The sequence below is a fragment of the Falco cherrug genome, chromosome 3 (genome assembly GCF_023634085.1).
Source record: "Falco cherrug isolate bFalChe1 chromosome 3, bFalChe1.pri, whole genome shotgun sequence".
NCBI lineage: Eukaryota > Metazoa > Chordata > Aves > Falconiformes > Falconidae > Falco > Falco cherrug.
In genome coordinates, this window is record NC_073699.1 from 94,052,218 (window position 1) to 94,066,928 (window position 14,711).

General features: G+C 40.0%; 1 protein-coding gene across 8 annotated transcripts in view; it reads left to right on the forward strand.

Moving 5' to 3' along the window:
• The window catches only part of FARS2 (phenylalanyl-tRNA synthetase 2, mitochondrial), a 249,579-nt gene that overhangs the window by 49,301 nt on the left and 185,567 nt on the right, over nt 1-14,711 (forward strand). For 7 of the 8 annotated variants that reach the window (XM_055706125.1, XM_055706120.1, XM_055706123.1 and 4 more), the window contains one exon: nt 6,683-7,318. In XM_055706125.1, the coding sequence (XP_055562100.1) occupies nt 6,701-7,318 (618 nt within the window). In that variant the 5' untranslated portion in view covers nt 6,683-6,700. Of the gene's footprint in view, nt 1-2,289; nt 3,018-6,682; nt 7,319-14,711 lie in introns of all 8 variants that reach the window. The other variant, XM_055706121.1, reaches the window with a different exon arrangement.

Sequence of the window (14,711 nt, forward strand, 5' to 3'; positions counted from 1 at the left end):
CAATTAGATACTGTTTCTGAGCAGGGGTTATTTTCCCTAATTTAATCTACTTTTTTATTATTATTATTTTTTTACACTGCTAGTTTCTTTCCTCTGTATTTGTTTATTTTGTTTTTATTAATCTGTCTTTTTCTGTTGAACCAAAAATAGTATGATTGGACTGCTCACCTTAAACTTCTGAATTTCGCCTGTTGTAGAGTTTGATGTCTTTCTATCTTCTAGGAGCAGAAGCCTGAATGTGTTTGCCCTTGGTCTTTGATTTCTAATGTCAATTACGTTATATAGTTTTTTCTTTATTCAGAGAGTATATAATTTTTTTTTAATTCAGTAATTTGATGTACCTGATTAAGTTGCTGATCACAAATTCCAGTGTGTGGATACTGAACCGCTTAAACCAAATTTGCTACAGGATATCTTGAAACTTGATTATGTCAATCTTTGAAATAGTCTTATACCACCTAGGCAGCACAGCTACAGAGCTTGTAAGTATTTTGGATATCAAAACACATTTTACCTGTCTTGAATCATATATATCTTGAGAAGTAGTAGCCTTTTAATAAGTGCAAAACTTAAGGATAAACCTGAACAATCTTGGAAGTGACGCTGTGTATCGGGGAGACTAGTGCCTGTAGCAGCCTTTGAGGGACCGCGTGGGGAGCTCAGGCTTGTTGCAGTGCGATGTGAATATGACAGCTGTCATCATGTGCAGTATCTAATCTGAATGGCAAGTGTACTTAAGTGATGTTTCAAAACATTTTAAAACTGGTGCTTGCCAGAGGTCCCTGCAAAAGTGCGTTCCCCTCTCCGAAGACTTGCTGTCCACTGTGACCTTCTTAGCCCATTCTGCAGCCCTAAAGAATGGTGCGCATGGTTGAAGGTGTGCCTCCAAGTATGGACCATGTTTTTCTGTGCTTGTTTTAGGTGCTTATGTATGTAAGACAGGGCATGAAATACCGGCCTTTGTTCAGACAATAGGCAGCTTCTGGATCAGTGAAAAAGGCATGGTTGTTGATACCTTTTGTTCCATATTTAAGAAGGTCTTACGTGTAACACTGAGAGAAAACACGGTCATGCCTTATCCCAGAAAAGGTTTTTCAATTTTCTCTCTCAGTATTGCAAGCCTCAAAGTGTTGCTGAAGGTGGCATCATGATTAACGTATCACTATTAGAGAGCAGACAGCAAGCTGGCTTATGACACACTTTTGCTTCAGTTAAGAGAAATAACAAAAAAAGAACTTGTTCTGTATGTTTCTCAGAACTTGCTGATGGATTATTAAGTAGATGAACTCCAAGTACATGAAAAAATTAAGAGCCAAATACTTGACAGCTATGTTACGTTGCCTGGTGCTTTGTGATGCATGCAATATTTTGTTCCATTGCGTGTTTAGCCATCATCAGGGACATCTCAAAATGTTCTGCTCTTGGAAGGTCAGGTTCTAAAATGGATCCATTCTGTTATCTGTAAGGCTATTTCAGAGGTATGTGTGTATAACATAAATTCAGCATGTTTAATAAGAGCATAGGTCTGTTCTGGGCTTAATAAGAGCGTAGGTCTGTTCTGGTGTGCAACAATATATCTGCATTTTAAAATGAGCTTGGAAAAAAACTGAGCTCATTATTAGTATTGCATGTAAAGTAATTTCTGTTATATCCTAGGCAATAGAGACGGTCATGGCAATACAATGATATTTGCTGCTGTATGCCTACATAGTTTTCAAAACTAAAATTCAATGCTTAGCTAAATTGCCAAGCAGACTGGTAAATGTCCAATTTTAGCAGCCTAGCATATGTTTATAATTTTTGTTTTAACATATGCTATGTTGGTTGAACTCCCCTCCCCACACATACGGTAGATAAAAGCTGTCACATCACAAAATGGTGGCAGCCCAACTTTTCTAACATTTTCCATGGCACTTCAGAGTCTTGCATTAATTAGCTATTCTTGGATAGTAGACAGACTCTCATCTTTGTAGAATTTTGGTTTCAAACCCATCATGTACTTCGGTTTATGTGTGCAGTAGCCCATCTGTGTTTCTGCAGCCATAAACATTAAAAAGCACGGAGCATACAGAAAAGCGGTCAGTGAAAGTGAGGATGCCCGTGGTTCTCAGACAGGAATACCGAGCAAATGGCCCTGAAAGAATGCCCATTTGGTTCACTGAGGGCTGTAGTTTGTTCAAACAAGAGCGTTTCTCTCGCTTCCATTTTTCTAGGAGAGATGGGTGAATAAAACAACGCTGGTGCAACTAACGCTGCTAAACTAACCCTCTTTTCTCCTCCTTTTTCAAGGCAGGTGTAAAGAGGAATTTCACTGAGTCTACAATTCTTTGCTAAACCTCAGTGGAGTAGAGGGGAATTGTGACAAACACCACTGCAGCTGTGACAATGCTGTCTTAATCCTGGCTGCACTGTGACATGGAAACCTGGATTTAGACATGAAAGGACGTGCCTTAACAGTACAGCAGTATGATCCCTTACCGCATCAAACTGCCTTCTGCATGTGCTCCAAACCCATGGTATTTGTTGGTATTCCGCCTGCTGTTTCCGTGTTGTTAAGCTCCTGACTGTGGTGTGCCTGCTGCATGTGTAATGTCTGCTGTGCTGCTGCATGGGGGATGGTTTGTTTCTGCAGGGGATAAAGCAGCCTTGCCCATGGACCGAGACTGCTGTAGAAATGACGTGGGGTCTGTGGTAGAGGACTGATGTTGGCCAGTGCGTTCACATCTGCCTCATCTATCCACAGCACGGACAGGGTTGTGCCGATGCCTTCATCCCTGCGTGGCGTGGGTGCCACCTCCTGCCCTCTGTGGTCTACCTTGAAGCTGCTCAAAAGCTCACACCCACGTTGCAGGCACAGTTGCAAGTGTATTGCCAAAACATAATGTACAACACTGCTCTCAAAGATCCGAGTTCCTGCAGCTGCATTAGACATCTCAGTATGGAGACTGCGGTGCAGGGACAGGCCTGTGGAGCTTCAGAGGAGCTGCTGAGGTACCCAGGAATGTGGCAGCATCAAGGTAATAAGTGTGATAGGAGATGGGCCTGGTGCTTGCAGTGCTTTGAGAAGTCCCGCTGGGAGCTGCTGGCAGGGCAGCTGCTTCCAAAACCCTGCCTGGGCCCCCAGCTGTGAGTCAGAGCCACTGTCAAGCCCCGGGCATCTGACCCACTGGTAGTGCTGGTGGAGCACTTTGCCATCTTTGGTTTGTAGATGCCAGTAGTGGTGGTTGTTCGATGTTTATTTCCCATTTATGTATTTGTATTCAGCTACAGGACCTACAGCTGCTGCTTGGCTTGCTGCAGTGGTTAGCTGGCTGGCAGTCTTCGCTGTGGGATTCAGGTTTTGTCATTGTGCACAGAAATCAGTTTTGTTTTACTGCCAAATAATGAGCATGGTGGAAATGAAGGAAGAAAATGATAAATTTAACCTGTGCTTTTTCAGACCCTTAGATAGATGTCTACTAGTAATAACTGTCTATTCATTACAAGTGAATATAAGTAATTAGTATGACCCTAACATCAGTAATTTATTGCTAGGAGAAAGATAAAGAGATCTCTCTCCACCCTGGTAAACATTTCTTTGATCTGAAGGTTTCCTATATGGTGTAAAGAGCAAACATGGCTTTTTCCTCCCTTCTCTATGGCTTCTCTCCCCAAATGTCATTTATCACCAGTTGAACTGAACTAAGTCCAATAGCATTTTTCTGTAATGATCCTGGAAGCAGCGTACATGAGTCTGTAGTAGGAGAGGGGAGCAGAAGTGGATTGGTGAAGTACTTCAGAGTTTCTGGCGCTCTTGTGTGATGCCATGTCAGTGGCTCCTTTACTGCTTGTTTGCAGTACTTGGACATTGGATAATAATAACTAACTTTTTTTCCTTACTGCTCATAGTAGATTTTGCTTTAGAAGAGCAGTGCAGATAGTAATGCAATTTAATGCTATTTAAGGCACAAACATAATGTTAGGATGAAAAGTGTTACAAGTTCATCTGTAGGTTTTTCTCCTGTACAAGTTTATAAAGAGCATATATCAAGTGCTCAGAAAAATCAGCGTTTCTGAACTACCAGAAACTGATAGCAGTGGTGTTCATTACAAATACGGAAAACATACAAAAGTCCCCCCCCCTCGCACCCCCCTTATGGTTCACATTCTAATTTCTTTGTCCATAAAATTATAATAATGAGAAGAACTGTTAATGTGAAAGTTAAACTTCTGATATGGTTGTCTGATTCTTAGAGGAATGGTATTTAGGAAAGCAGCAAACATCACGAGACTCACAACATAATCATGAGAGTTTTTCATACATTACAGTTATGTATAAGTTTTAAATAATTTTTTTTAAAAAAATAAATGTATGGGCAGATGGTGATATTTACTTAAGGGAAGCTGAATTCATTATCTGACTAGAACTGGGTATTTCAAGCAGCTGTTTGAAAACGAGGACTCACTTTTCATGAAGACGAACGTATGTTTGGGGAAAATGGAGCCCCTTCTCAAAATGTAAGGCTGTTCCTCGTTTAGTCTGTGTCAGGGGGTTTCTGGTGTGTGTGTGAATTCATTTATGAAAGAGCCTTATCAATATTGGCCAAGAACTGATTTGGTGAAATGCTTTTGCAATCTCTCTCTCTCTCTCTCAAAAAGGGCTTACTAAGTTTCAGAACTTAATAAAAGTTATAGCTGCTCTTTTTTCTTAAAGTATTCAGCCAAAAAAAGGATTAAACCAAATATTTAGTAATTTTACGCTGCCCTGCCAAATTTAATTTCTGACTGCGCAATTTGCCTTTATTTTGATTTATTGAGATAAAATTACTTCAGGAAATATGCCTGGATGTTCTCTATAGGTCCAAGCCAGAAGAAAGGAAGCCAAGTATGAACATACCCATTATCTTTTACAGATATGTTTCTTGGCGACTCTGTATTCTGGAATCTGTCTATTCTCTTTGCATATATGTATTTTTGGAGCTTAAGAGTATGAAAAATTATCATAGCTTGTTTTTTCTTTTTTGAAATCTTTTTTTCTTATGTTCCTGTGGAAAGTTAGTGTATGATTCTACGATTATAGTATATGGCTATCTCAAGTTGGATGGGCCCCATAAGGGTCATCAATTGCAGGAGTACCTAAAGCTAAACCATGTGACTAAAAGCATTGTCCAGATGCTCCCTGAACTCTTGTTCATGGCTTGGTGCCATGACCCCTTCCCTGGGGAGCCTGTTCCAGTGACCAGCCACCTTCTCAGCGAAGAACCTTTCCCTCATGTCCAATGTGAACTTCCCCTGACGCAGCTTCCTTCCATCATAACGTCCGTGGCTTGCCCCACTGTCGGTCTGTGGCTGCTAGGGCAGGCTAATCCTCGGCATAAAGGTGCAAAGCTATCCCTTGAAGACTGCGGTCTGTTGCTGATGTTCTTTCTTCCCCCATTTGTCAAGAAAACTTTCACAAGAAATGCTTTTGCCCAGGAAACCTGCGGCCCTGGATTTCTTGGTTCATAGAGGAACACAAACCAGTTTGTTGTTTGGAGCAGATGCCTTTCCCCAGTCGACTTCTAATGCCTCTGCTTTCCTATCCCATAATAAGCAAGTTGTAACCTGTGCCATTATTTGTGAAGGCCAGCTATTTTTTAATGATTTTGCATCTTGGAATGGGCTTATGCGTTTGCTGTGACTGAAGGGCTCGTGATCCTCAAAACTCATTTGTTTTTGGAATCATGTCTGAACACTACGGAGTAAAGCAGCCGTGTACAGGTGAACCACAAAGCCTCTTTGTAAACAGGGTGGATGTGTAAAGGTGGCCCTTCGATAGGAAACGAGATGTTCAGTTCAGATGTCTTGCAGAATCTCATCATTTCATTCCCCTTCCCAGTCTTTGGCAAGCCTCCCTGCCCCGGAACAGCAGTGTAAGCCATGAAAATAGCCTTTCTGGGAACATATGGAAAAGGGGTTTTGTTGTGCTCCCCCCAAAATGCTAACATTGCTTCTGACTATATGGAGCCTTTACTGTGAATCTTGTGCAATACTCATATGTGAACTTAATATGCTGTTTATGTATAAATATATGCCTCGTGGTCTGGCCATCTGTTTTTGTGACAGTGGTTCAGTGGTTTGAAAAGTTAAACTGGTTTTGTTTGGCATTAAGTAGGAATTAGCAACGATTGCATAGTGTGTGCCCGCTGCATCTGGCTGGTGTGGAACGTCTTCCATAGCTTCTGCTAATGGGGGGAGGTGATACGGCACTAAGTGGATGCTTGCGGGGTTTAGTATGAGCAAGTCCCTGACTGCTGAAGGGCGTTGTAAAATTTCTGGGTTTCTCATAACTAGTATTTGGTTATTGCCTCGTATTTTAACCAGATGAAAAATACTGTTTCAAAGAAGGCCTGATGTTTATTAATCTGTAAAGAGTAGCAGTATCTGGAATGGGGTTAAGGCTAGGTCTACAGTCATTGATACTGCTGCAGTGATGCAGAAGACTGATAATTGAATAAGATGTCTTAGTTGAAATTTGATCACAAGGGTATTTTTCCCTTTTCTGAAGTCAAAATAGTGGTTTATAATGGGATCATTTTTATATTAATCAATCAGACAGTTGGATTTCACTTATACATGAGATACTAGCAATTCCTGCAGCAAAACTGCAGTTTGTAACCCAGGTGGTGTTTTTTTTTTTTTCTTTTCTTTTTTTCTTCCCTAGATTATAAAAGAGTTTGCAATGGCAACGCTCTGGAAATTCGTGAGAGTAGCTAAGTATTCCAAAACAGCATTATCACCAAAAGTGAAGTTGAGAGCAATTCCCACCCGTTCAAGGCATTCTTCATCCAAGTCTGTACCTTCAAATTTTTCTGCCAGCACACCCTGCTCAACTACTGTGGAACTGCTGGGTAAAGCTTATCCTCAGGATGACTACAGCAATGTCACAGAGAAGATTCTTTCCAAGGTGGGCAAGAACTTGCACAACAAAAGGCATCACCCCTTGTGGCTAATCAAGGAGCAGGTGAAGGACCACTTTTACAAACAATACACAGGACGCCGTGGGACTCCGCTTTTTTCTGTCTATGACGGTCTTTCTCCAGTGGTTACAGTACAGCAGAATTTTGATAGTTTGCTTATCCCACAAAACCATGCCAGCAGAAGGAAAGAGGATAACTATTACTTGAATCGTGCTCACATGTTAAGAGCACATACATCAGCTCATCAGTGGGACTTGATACACTCTGGCCTAGATGCCTTTCTGGCAGTGGGAGATGTCTACCGCCGTGATACAATTGATAACACCCACTACCCCGTCTTCCATCAGCTGGAGGGAGTTAGGCTCTTCTCCTGTCATGAGGTAGGAATTCTCCGGTTGGGATGAAAGAGATTTTGGTTAAGTTGCATGATCTTGTATTTGCTGTAAGCAAAGTGCACGCACATAAACATGTTTCAGCAACACGTGTTATGTTGTATATTGATGATGATCAAGTGATTGGTCATGTAGTAATACTTCTAATTTGGAAAGGGTATAGGTGGAAAACTTTGAATTTGAAAACAAGTATAAACTTCCCCAGAAAAACATGGAAAAAATGGAAAAACTATGTTCTTGGAAGCTAGCAATATAAAACTTTATCTGAAAAGAAACAGCTTGTTCAGGTAATGATCTGCATGATTCAGTTCCAGTTCTATCACAAGTCTCTCCCAGTGAGGTCACTTTACCAAAAACTTCGTCATGTTAATACTTGAAGGACTCGTGGATGTGAGTTGTTGCAGCTACATCCAGAGTGCTGTTTTTATTATGTCGTCTTTTTTCTTTCAATAGCTCCAAGCTGCTGTAAATGAATGTCTTTTTAAATGAATTGTTCTGTTCTTCATCTCATCCTAAAGCTGCATTGAAGAATTCATCTGTTGGAGCTGAGAGTTACGTGTGTGTGATACATACACAGTAAACTCTTAACAGAGTCCAGAGGCATCAGCTAAAGAGCTCTAGGTAGATGTCCAAGACTCTTGAGTTTATGTATTTTGTTGGCACAGCTTGCATATTCTGCAAATGCTTGGGTGTCATTAAGTATTCTGCTGTATCATTGATCAGCAGTAGATACAAGCCAGTTTGTTTTCCAAATAGTAATTGATTTGTATAATTTGTGTATGCTTGTAGCAATACTGCCATATTCATATTTCTATAACTAAAACTAGCTTATTTAATAATACTGAGATGTAGACATTCTTAATGTGGTTGCCAAAGGGTGACAGGAGCTTGGCAGGGAAGCCTGATGGGTTTGGATGCCAGAGGGAAAACGAGGGTAATCGTAGAGCACTGCTTTTCTTGCTGGTGGAAGGGGTTTGTGCTGCCTGCACGGGTGTTTCCCACCCCATGTGGCCACTGCTTCTTCCACTTTGAAAACATACCTGCTGCCGCAGATGTCCTGCGAGCTGGTGGTGTCCAGCACAGCTTCCAGCACTGCTGTGGTAAACAAGAAACAGAAACCTTGCAGGTTTATCTGGTCTTGTTTGTTTGCTGTTCTTTTCCCATGGGCCAGTTTATGAATACAGTCAGGGTATATGCAAGAGAAAAATGTACAATGCTACGTTAAGAAAATGCCATTTCTTATTGGTTTATGTTCAGGAACATTGGGGTTTTTTTACTTGCTCAGGCATTCAGATGGAAAGGATCTCTTGCAGGATGGAATTTCTGCAAACTTATGTGTGATTGATTTAATGATTGAAATTACTGTTAATGATATGCCTCTTAAGAAATTTTTGTCCTAATGACAGGCTATTTCTTTCTTCTCTACAAATTTAATAATAGAAATAATAGTAATAATAGGATTTTAATAGTTGAGAATAGAGTTTCAGAAATGTTCGCTGACATCATCTGTCTAGAAATACATGATGTGTAAGAACCTGATTCATTGCGTTGTAGATTGCTTGTTTCTTTTTCTCATCTTTCTTTTTCCCCGGTAAAATCGTTGCAGTGTTATTGGAGAATGTTAATAGCTGATGAGTTTGAGGTTGGCTATGTGCTGGAAAGTATGTCTGTCTCTCTAACGAATGTAAGTCCAGTTGACTTTCTGTGCTCATGAAGAAAGAGTAGTGGTGTGGCATACAATGTGTAAAGTCTTGTTAATTGAGCAACGTGCATAAATTCTAAACCTGTTTAATCTGCAGTTGCAGATTAAATACTGATAGTTTTGCAATATGTAAAACTTCTTACAATCATCATCACAAGAACCTTGTGGAAAAAATTGAATGTGCAATTCTGAAATTTCACTGGAGACTGTTTCTGTGTTTTATATTCTGGTTGCCTGTTCAGAATAACTCAAATTTAAATAATTCCAGAAGGAACTGTCTGAGCGGAACAAAGACTAAATGGAGGTAATACTACATGAGAGAAATATTTTTGTATTAATTTATTTATACCATGTTTAAGTTGTAACCCAGTGAGCAGAAATGTGTGAATGTCGGGGCCTGTTATCTTTCTCCCAGACTTTTCATTCATAATCAGCCTGTAATCTCTGGCGAGAAGACATTTGCACTGTACCAAGGGTAAGAATCTTTGTAACTAAGGGGGAAAACCGTTAGCTCTTAGCTACAAGCCCTGGGCACCTTTCATCTTATGGCCAATACAATAATTTTATGTGCTGTAGTCAATTTTACTGCTCTGCTTTTGTTCATTTGATTTATATATTTATCATCTGCTGTCTTCTCAGTGAAAGTGATGACGGAACTGGGGAGGTGAGAACAAAACCCAAAACCTCGAGCGATTTTATAGGAACTTGACTTTAGAGGAATTTGACATCTCATCTCAGTTTGGAAGGAGGGGAAGAAGGTCAGTTCATCCTTAACTGAAATTTTAGGCAGGATAAGAAAAATGGAGAAAATATCTCTCCTTCAAAAATATCAAATTCTGTAGTCAGGGCTAGGTTAAAGCCTGCTCTGTGACTGAAACCTTTAGTATAATTCTTCATACCAAAGTTAAAATCAATACATTGGAAGTAAGAGCTGGAAAAGGAGATCATATTTTGTTTGGTAATTTTACAGCATTTTACTCGTGAGATACATGTGAGCTATTTGCTTCTTTGGCTATACTATTTTTCATGATGGTTGGTTAATTAGTTTTTGTGAGAGAAAAGTAGTCTGTGATTTGAAGATAAGCAGGTAACTGATACATACAGCTTTGTATGAACGCAGATATTAAAGACATTCCCATATTCCAAACTAACTCATTGCTAAGTTAGAAAGATTCATGCTGAAATTTTCCATACGCTTTTAAAAAGTCTCCCTGGACTGCTATCAAAGAACATCTGGAAATCTATGGTTTCAGTATATTTAAAAATATTTTAAGTAATTATTATCTGAATGTAATATATAGAAGAGTTAGAACGTAACTAATAGCAATAGTTAAAACCAATGCCAAAATAGCTTCCCAGATCGGCTTCAAAATTCTGGACATAAAATAAACTGTTCTTCTTAAATAGTACCCCCAAATAGTATTTCTTCTGTATTCTCTTTCACCAGTGTGCCAGCATGCCTGTTTTTTTAATCCTTTGCGTTGGTAGTATTGATACTGCTGTAATCAGGTTTGAACTGGCGAACTTCCCTGGGTGGATTATAAAAGAAATTATTTCTGTGCTATCCATGTGGTCTTTGGTTCAGTTCTTTACTTACCACAATTTATGGAAGAGAGGGGGGAAAACATCTCCGATAAATTACACTTTGTGCATTTTAGCCAGGAGAGGGAGCCAATATATACCCAATGGCAATGGCAGAACATTTTTCAGTTGACAACAAATGTTTACATGTTGGAAGGAGGCTTCATAAAGTAATTTATAGTCAGTCATGAATTATACATAAATTTTCAGGGGAACAGATGTGAAAACATAGAAATTGCACCTCTAATTTATTAACCTTGTTCCAATGGAGGCCAATATCAGATTGTTCGGATGAAGAAATGATGCTCTCATCAGGCTCATTTGTGCTAACATCTGAAAATTATAGATAGGGAGACTGGGAGGAAGTAGTAGGGATACATCTTTATTTTCCATTGAAATGTTTTTGGTGTGAATGGCAACTTTTTTGTTAGGATACAATGGAAAACTACAAGTGTTCCAATTAAAAATAAGGACTGTTCCTCCAAAGCAGTATATATAATTGCAAAAATAGTTTTGATATTGTACATTCACAGTGTTTATATCCTGAAATGTAAAGACTTTTGTCCTGGGTAATAGAAGTGTAGTTTTTCTCTTTATTCATATAATTACATAAACCTTTCCTCATCTTTTCATACTTGTGTACCTTGGCCATATTCCTTATGTATTGTTAAAAAAAAAAAAAAAAAAAAAAAGGTTGCTTTTATCCTTTTCTTTAGGGATGGTGTGAACACCTGACTGACCTAAACCTTCTGTTCTGACTGACCTAAACCTAAAACTTCTGTTCTGACATTGTGTCAAAGGAAATCTCCTTCCTTTCTTCAGTCTCTTTGTTAATCCTCACATGTAAAGGAATTTAAATAAATGGATAGTGTTCCTGCGATCTACCTATTATATAGAGTGATTTGGAGCATTTACAGTAGAGAGAGAGTATTTGTATACGTAACTGGGAGTCATAATAGCAATGTTTAGCTGGGCATCGAGGAACAACTATTTAAAAGTGCATTAAGTGGCGCAGGAGAGGTACTGACTGCTCTTAGTCCTTTGCAACTTGAGGATAGGGAGAGACTCACTTGGCTGTGAGCAGCGCATCAGTCCCACGGAGCCTGATGGATGGTCCCCCTTCACTCCGGGAGCAGGAGGAGCGTAGAGGAGCAGGGGTGCCTGGAATAGATCCACCACATGAAGAAAAAGAGCAGCAGTGTTGCTTTGCTAGAATATTCTGAAGTGTATTTATTCCTGAAGCTGCAGTTCGGCTGAGTGGTAGGAATAAAGGGCCTGACTAGTTCAGGTGGAACTGACTTCACTCTTGTGGATGTCTGCCCGAGTTGTGACTGTTGTATTATTCAGTATTTTCCAAGTTGTGTATAAATCATGCCATCATAAATAGAGCTTCACTGGTCCGAGGACCCACATTGTATTCTCTGTTATTTTTAGTTGAAAAATTGACAGCAAAGGACGTCAGAAGGTCTGTGAGATTTTCACAGTGGTCCATGGTCTAGAAAGTTTGGAAGCTGCTACTGCAAATACTGTATGAAATATTTTTTAAAATTTTGTCTTGCTTTACCTCATCCAGCTAAAAACAATGCTTTTCAGAATAAAGTGGTTAAATCTATTCAATGCAATATTTAAATTGTGCAGGAAAAAAGGCAAAATGTTTACAGATATATTTGGGAAGTCTGAGGTGCTTGAAAATAAAGGAATTTCTATTACCACAGGAACAGAATTCCGAGTCTTATCATATATGTCTCATCATAACTGATATCTGTGTAGCAGTGTTGCTTTTTCTTTGCTGTTCAAAAACATCTGTATAGTTTTTCCTTAAACATGGTGATGATTTCAGGGTTTTTTCAGAAACACTTTTGATGGGGTTAAAAAAAAAAAAAAAGGCAAACAGAAATAAACTTTCTTCATTATAATTGGAGGACTGAAAACAGAATGATCCAGAAATTAAGGTGACCTGCTTGAAGTGATTTTTGCCATTTTCTCCCAAAACAAATGCTTATCAATATGCAATAAAGAACGTACTGTCATGAGGACAATGGGCTGTGTATCTCTTTGGCACCTGAAGCTGTCTGGATGGGAGCGCACCTCACGGGTTTCATCATACTGGAGGCTGACTGGGACCAGCATTAGGTTTTCTTTTTGATGAGCCATATTCAAGTGGCATCATCTTCATCATTCCTGATCCATTGGTTGAGTGTTACAGCACATTTGAAATGCTGTGGACATGGTTTGGTATTTGTAAGTGGATTTAACGTGAAGCTGTTTGTGCATTTATAGGGATATTTGTCAGGGCCAGTGAGTTAAAATGTATTTGGGGTGGTGAGGTTGAGTGTTGGCACACGGAGATCCTGATAAAGAACTAATCTTACGAGCTGGTTTGTCTGTGATATAAGTACATGAGCATTATGTATTCATTATCTTAATTGCTCTGATGTATGCATGACTGGCAGGAGGAATACACAACTGCATTGTGGAAAGACAGGGTGTAGTTACAGCTCTTTCTCCTCTGAAGGCTACGCTGAATGCCATCCTGTAAAAAGACACTTCATCTTGTACTGAATCCTAAACGTACGGATAATGAAATGATATGAGGTTTAAAAACGTCTCAAGATTGTTGGGGTCTTTATTGAAATCACACGTGTGACTTCTGCCCTCTGGGCCAGGCTGAGCAATACCATGAAGTGCCTTTAAAGGATTGTAGCTCCATTCATATTTTAATTCCAATTAAAAACCTGTGTATTCTGGCCATTACAGGTTACCAAATTTGACTTTATTCTTACATGCTAAATTGTGAGTAAATTTTATGCCACATGGTGAAATTCAATTCTTTTCTTCCTTCTCTGTTGTAATGCAGCATCAGTCAGATACGCTGATAAATCCTGGTAATTATTTTTTTAACCACTGCATGATGACACAATATTAAATGTTTTACACACCTTCAGTTAAAGAAAAAACGTCTTGTCCTTACACTAGACAGACACATCAGTGCTCGATTTATGACTATAGGAGATTTCTTTTCTGGTAGTAGTAGTGACTGATCATATTCGGTACAGTAAAATAGTGCGTTTTATTCTAGACTACACTGAGGAAATAAATGTACGTGAAGTTGTGGCGTCTTGGATGTGTCAGTGTTTTATGCAAGACTGTTAGATTTCCCCCCCCCCCCCCATTTGCTCAGGTATGTGCTTGAGAAGAATTGACATCAAAAAGGAGTGACTGTAGGTGATTCTTCATTTTATTCAGGCTTTGAGTTTCCTGGCTTTATGTATATGGAAATGTTGAAGTGTTTCTAATCCACATCATGTACTTAACACAGTTCAATCATTGTAATAGTGAAACTGGTGTATCAGTTTAAAGCTGCTCATATTGACATAGCAATGTCAGTGAATGAAAGAAAGGAATAAATACTCATACAACTGTAAGACATCTTTTTTTTTTCCCTCAATATAACCCTGTCCACAGCTGTGCTGGAGTCGACAGGAGCTGATGGAGCCTCTGTGGAGAGTATCAGAGTGCCTTTGGGTGCCTGGCTGTAAGGGGGGATATTCCCTCGCTGCTGTCTGTCGTCCAGGCACTCCCCTGGGGCTGCGCTCTCACAGCCTGTGCGAGCGGGCACGGATTCGTGCCTGTGCCAGCGTGCCCAGCCCTACCCTGTGTGCCAGCGCATCTCTTGGTGCTGCTAGGATGCTGATAATTGATCACCTCAGTTTCTTCCCTTCGCCTGGGTGACTTCTCATGGGGATCCACCTCCCAGCCTGGCTCAGTGCAGCACCACACGGGCACGTGTCCTGGCACGGGGGAGGAGGTGGTGCGTAAGGCTGGTTTGGCAGGATGGAGAGGCAGGCAGGTTAGAGGGCTGGGCGATGACTAAATGTATTTACTCTTAACAGTTCTTGCAATATTTTCTTGCCACATCTGATGTAATCTACTGAAATAGAATTTTGCCAGGCAGTAATTGCAATATCAACATTTCAGGAATAACGCAGCGGTAGGAAAAAGTACTTCTGTGTACTTGATGCAAATGCTGTATTTTAAAGGCAGTGTCCAGACGATCTGTTGCTTGCAGCGGTCTGAGGACCCAGTTTTAATCTGGGG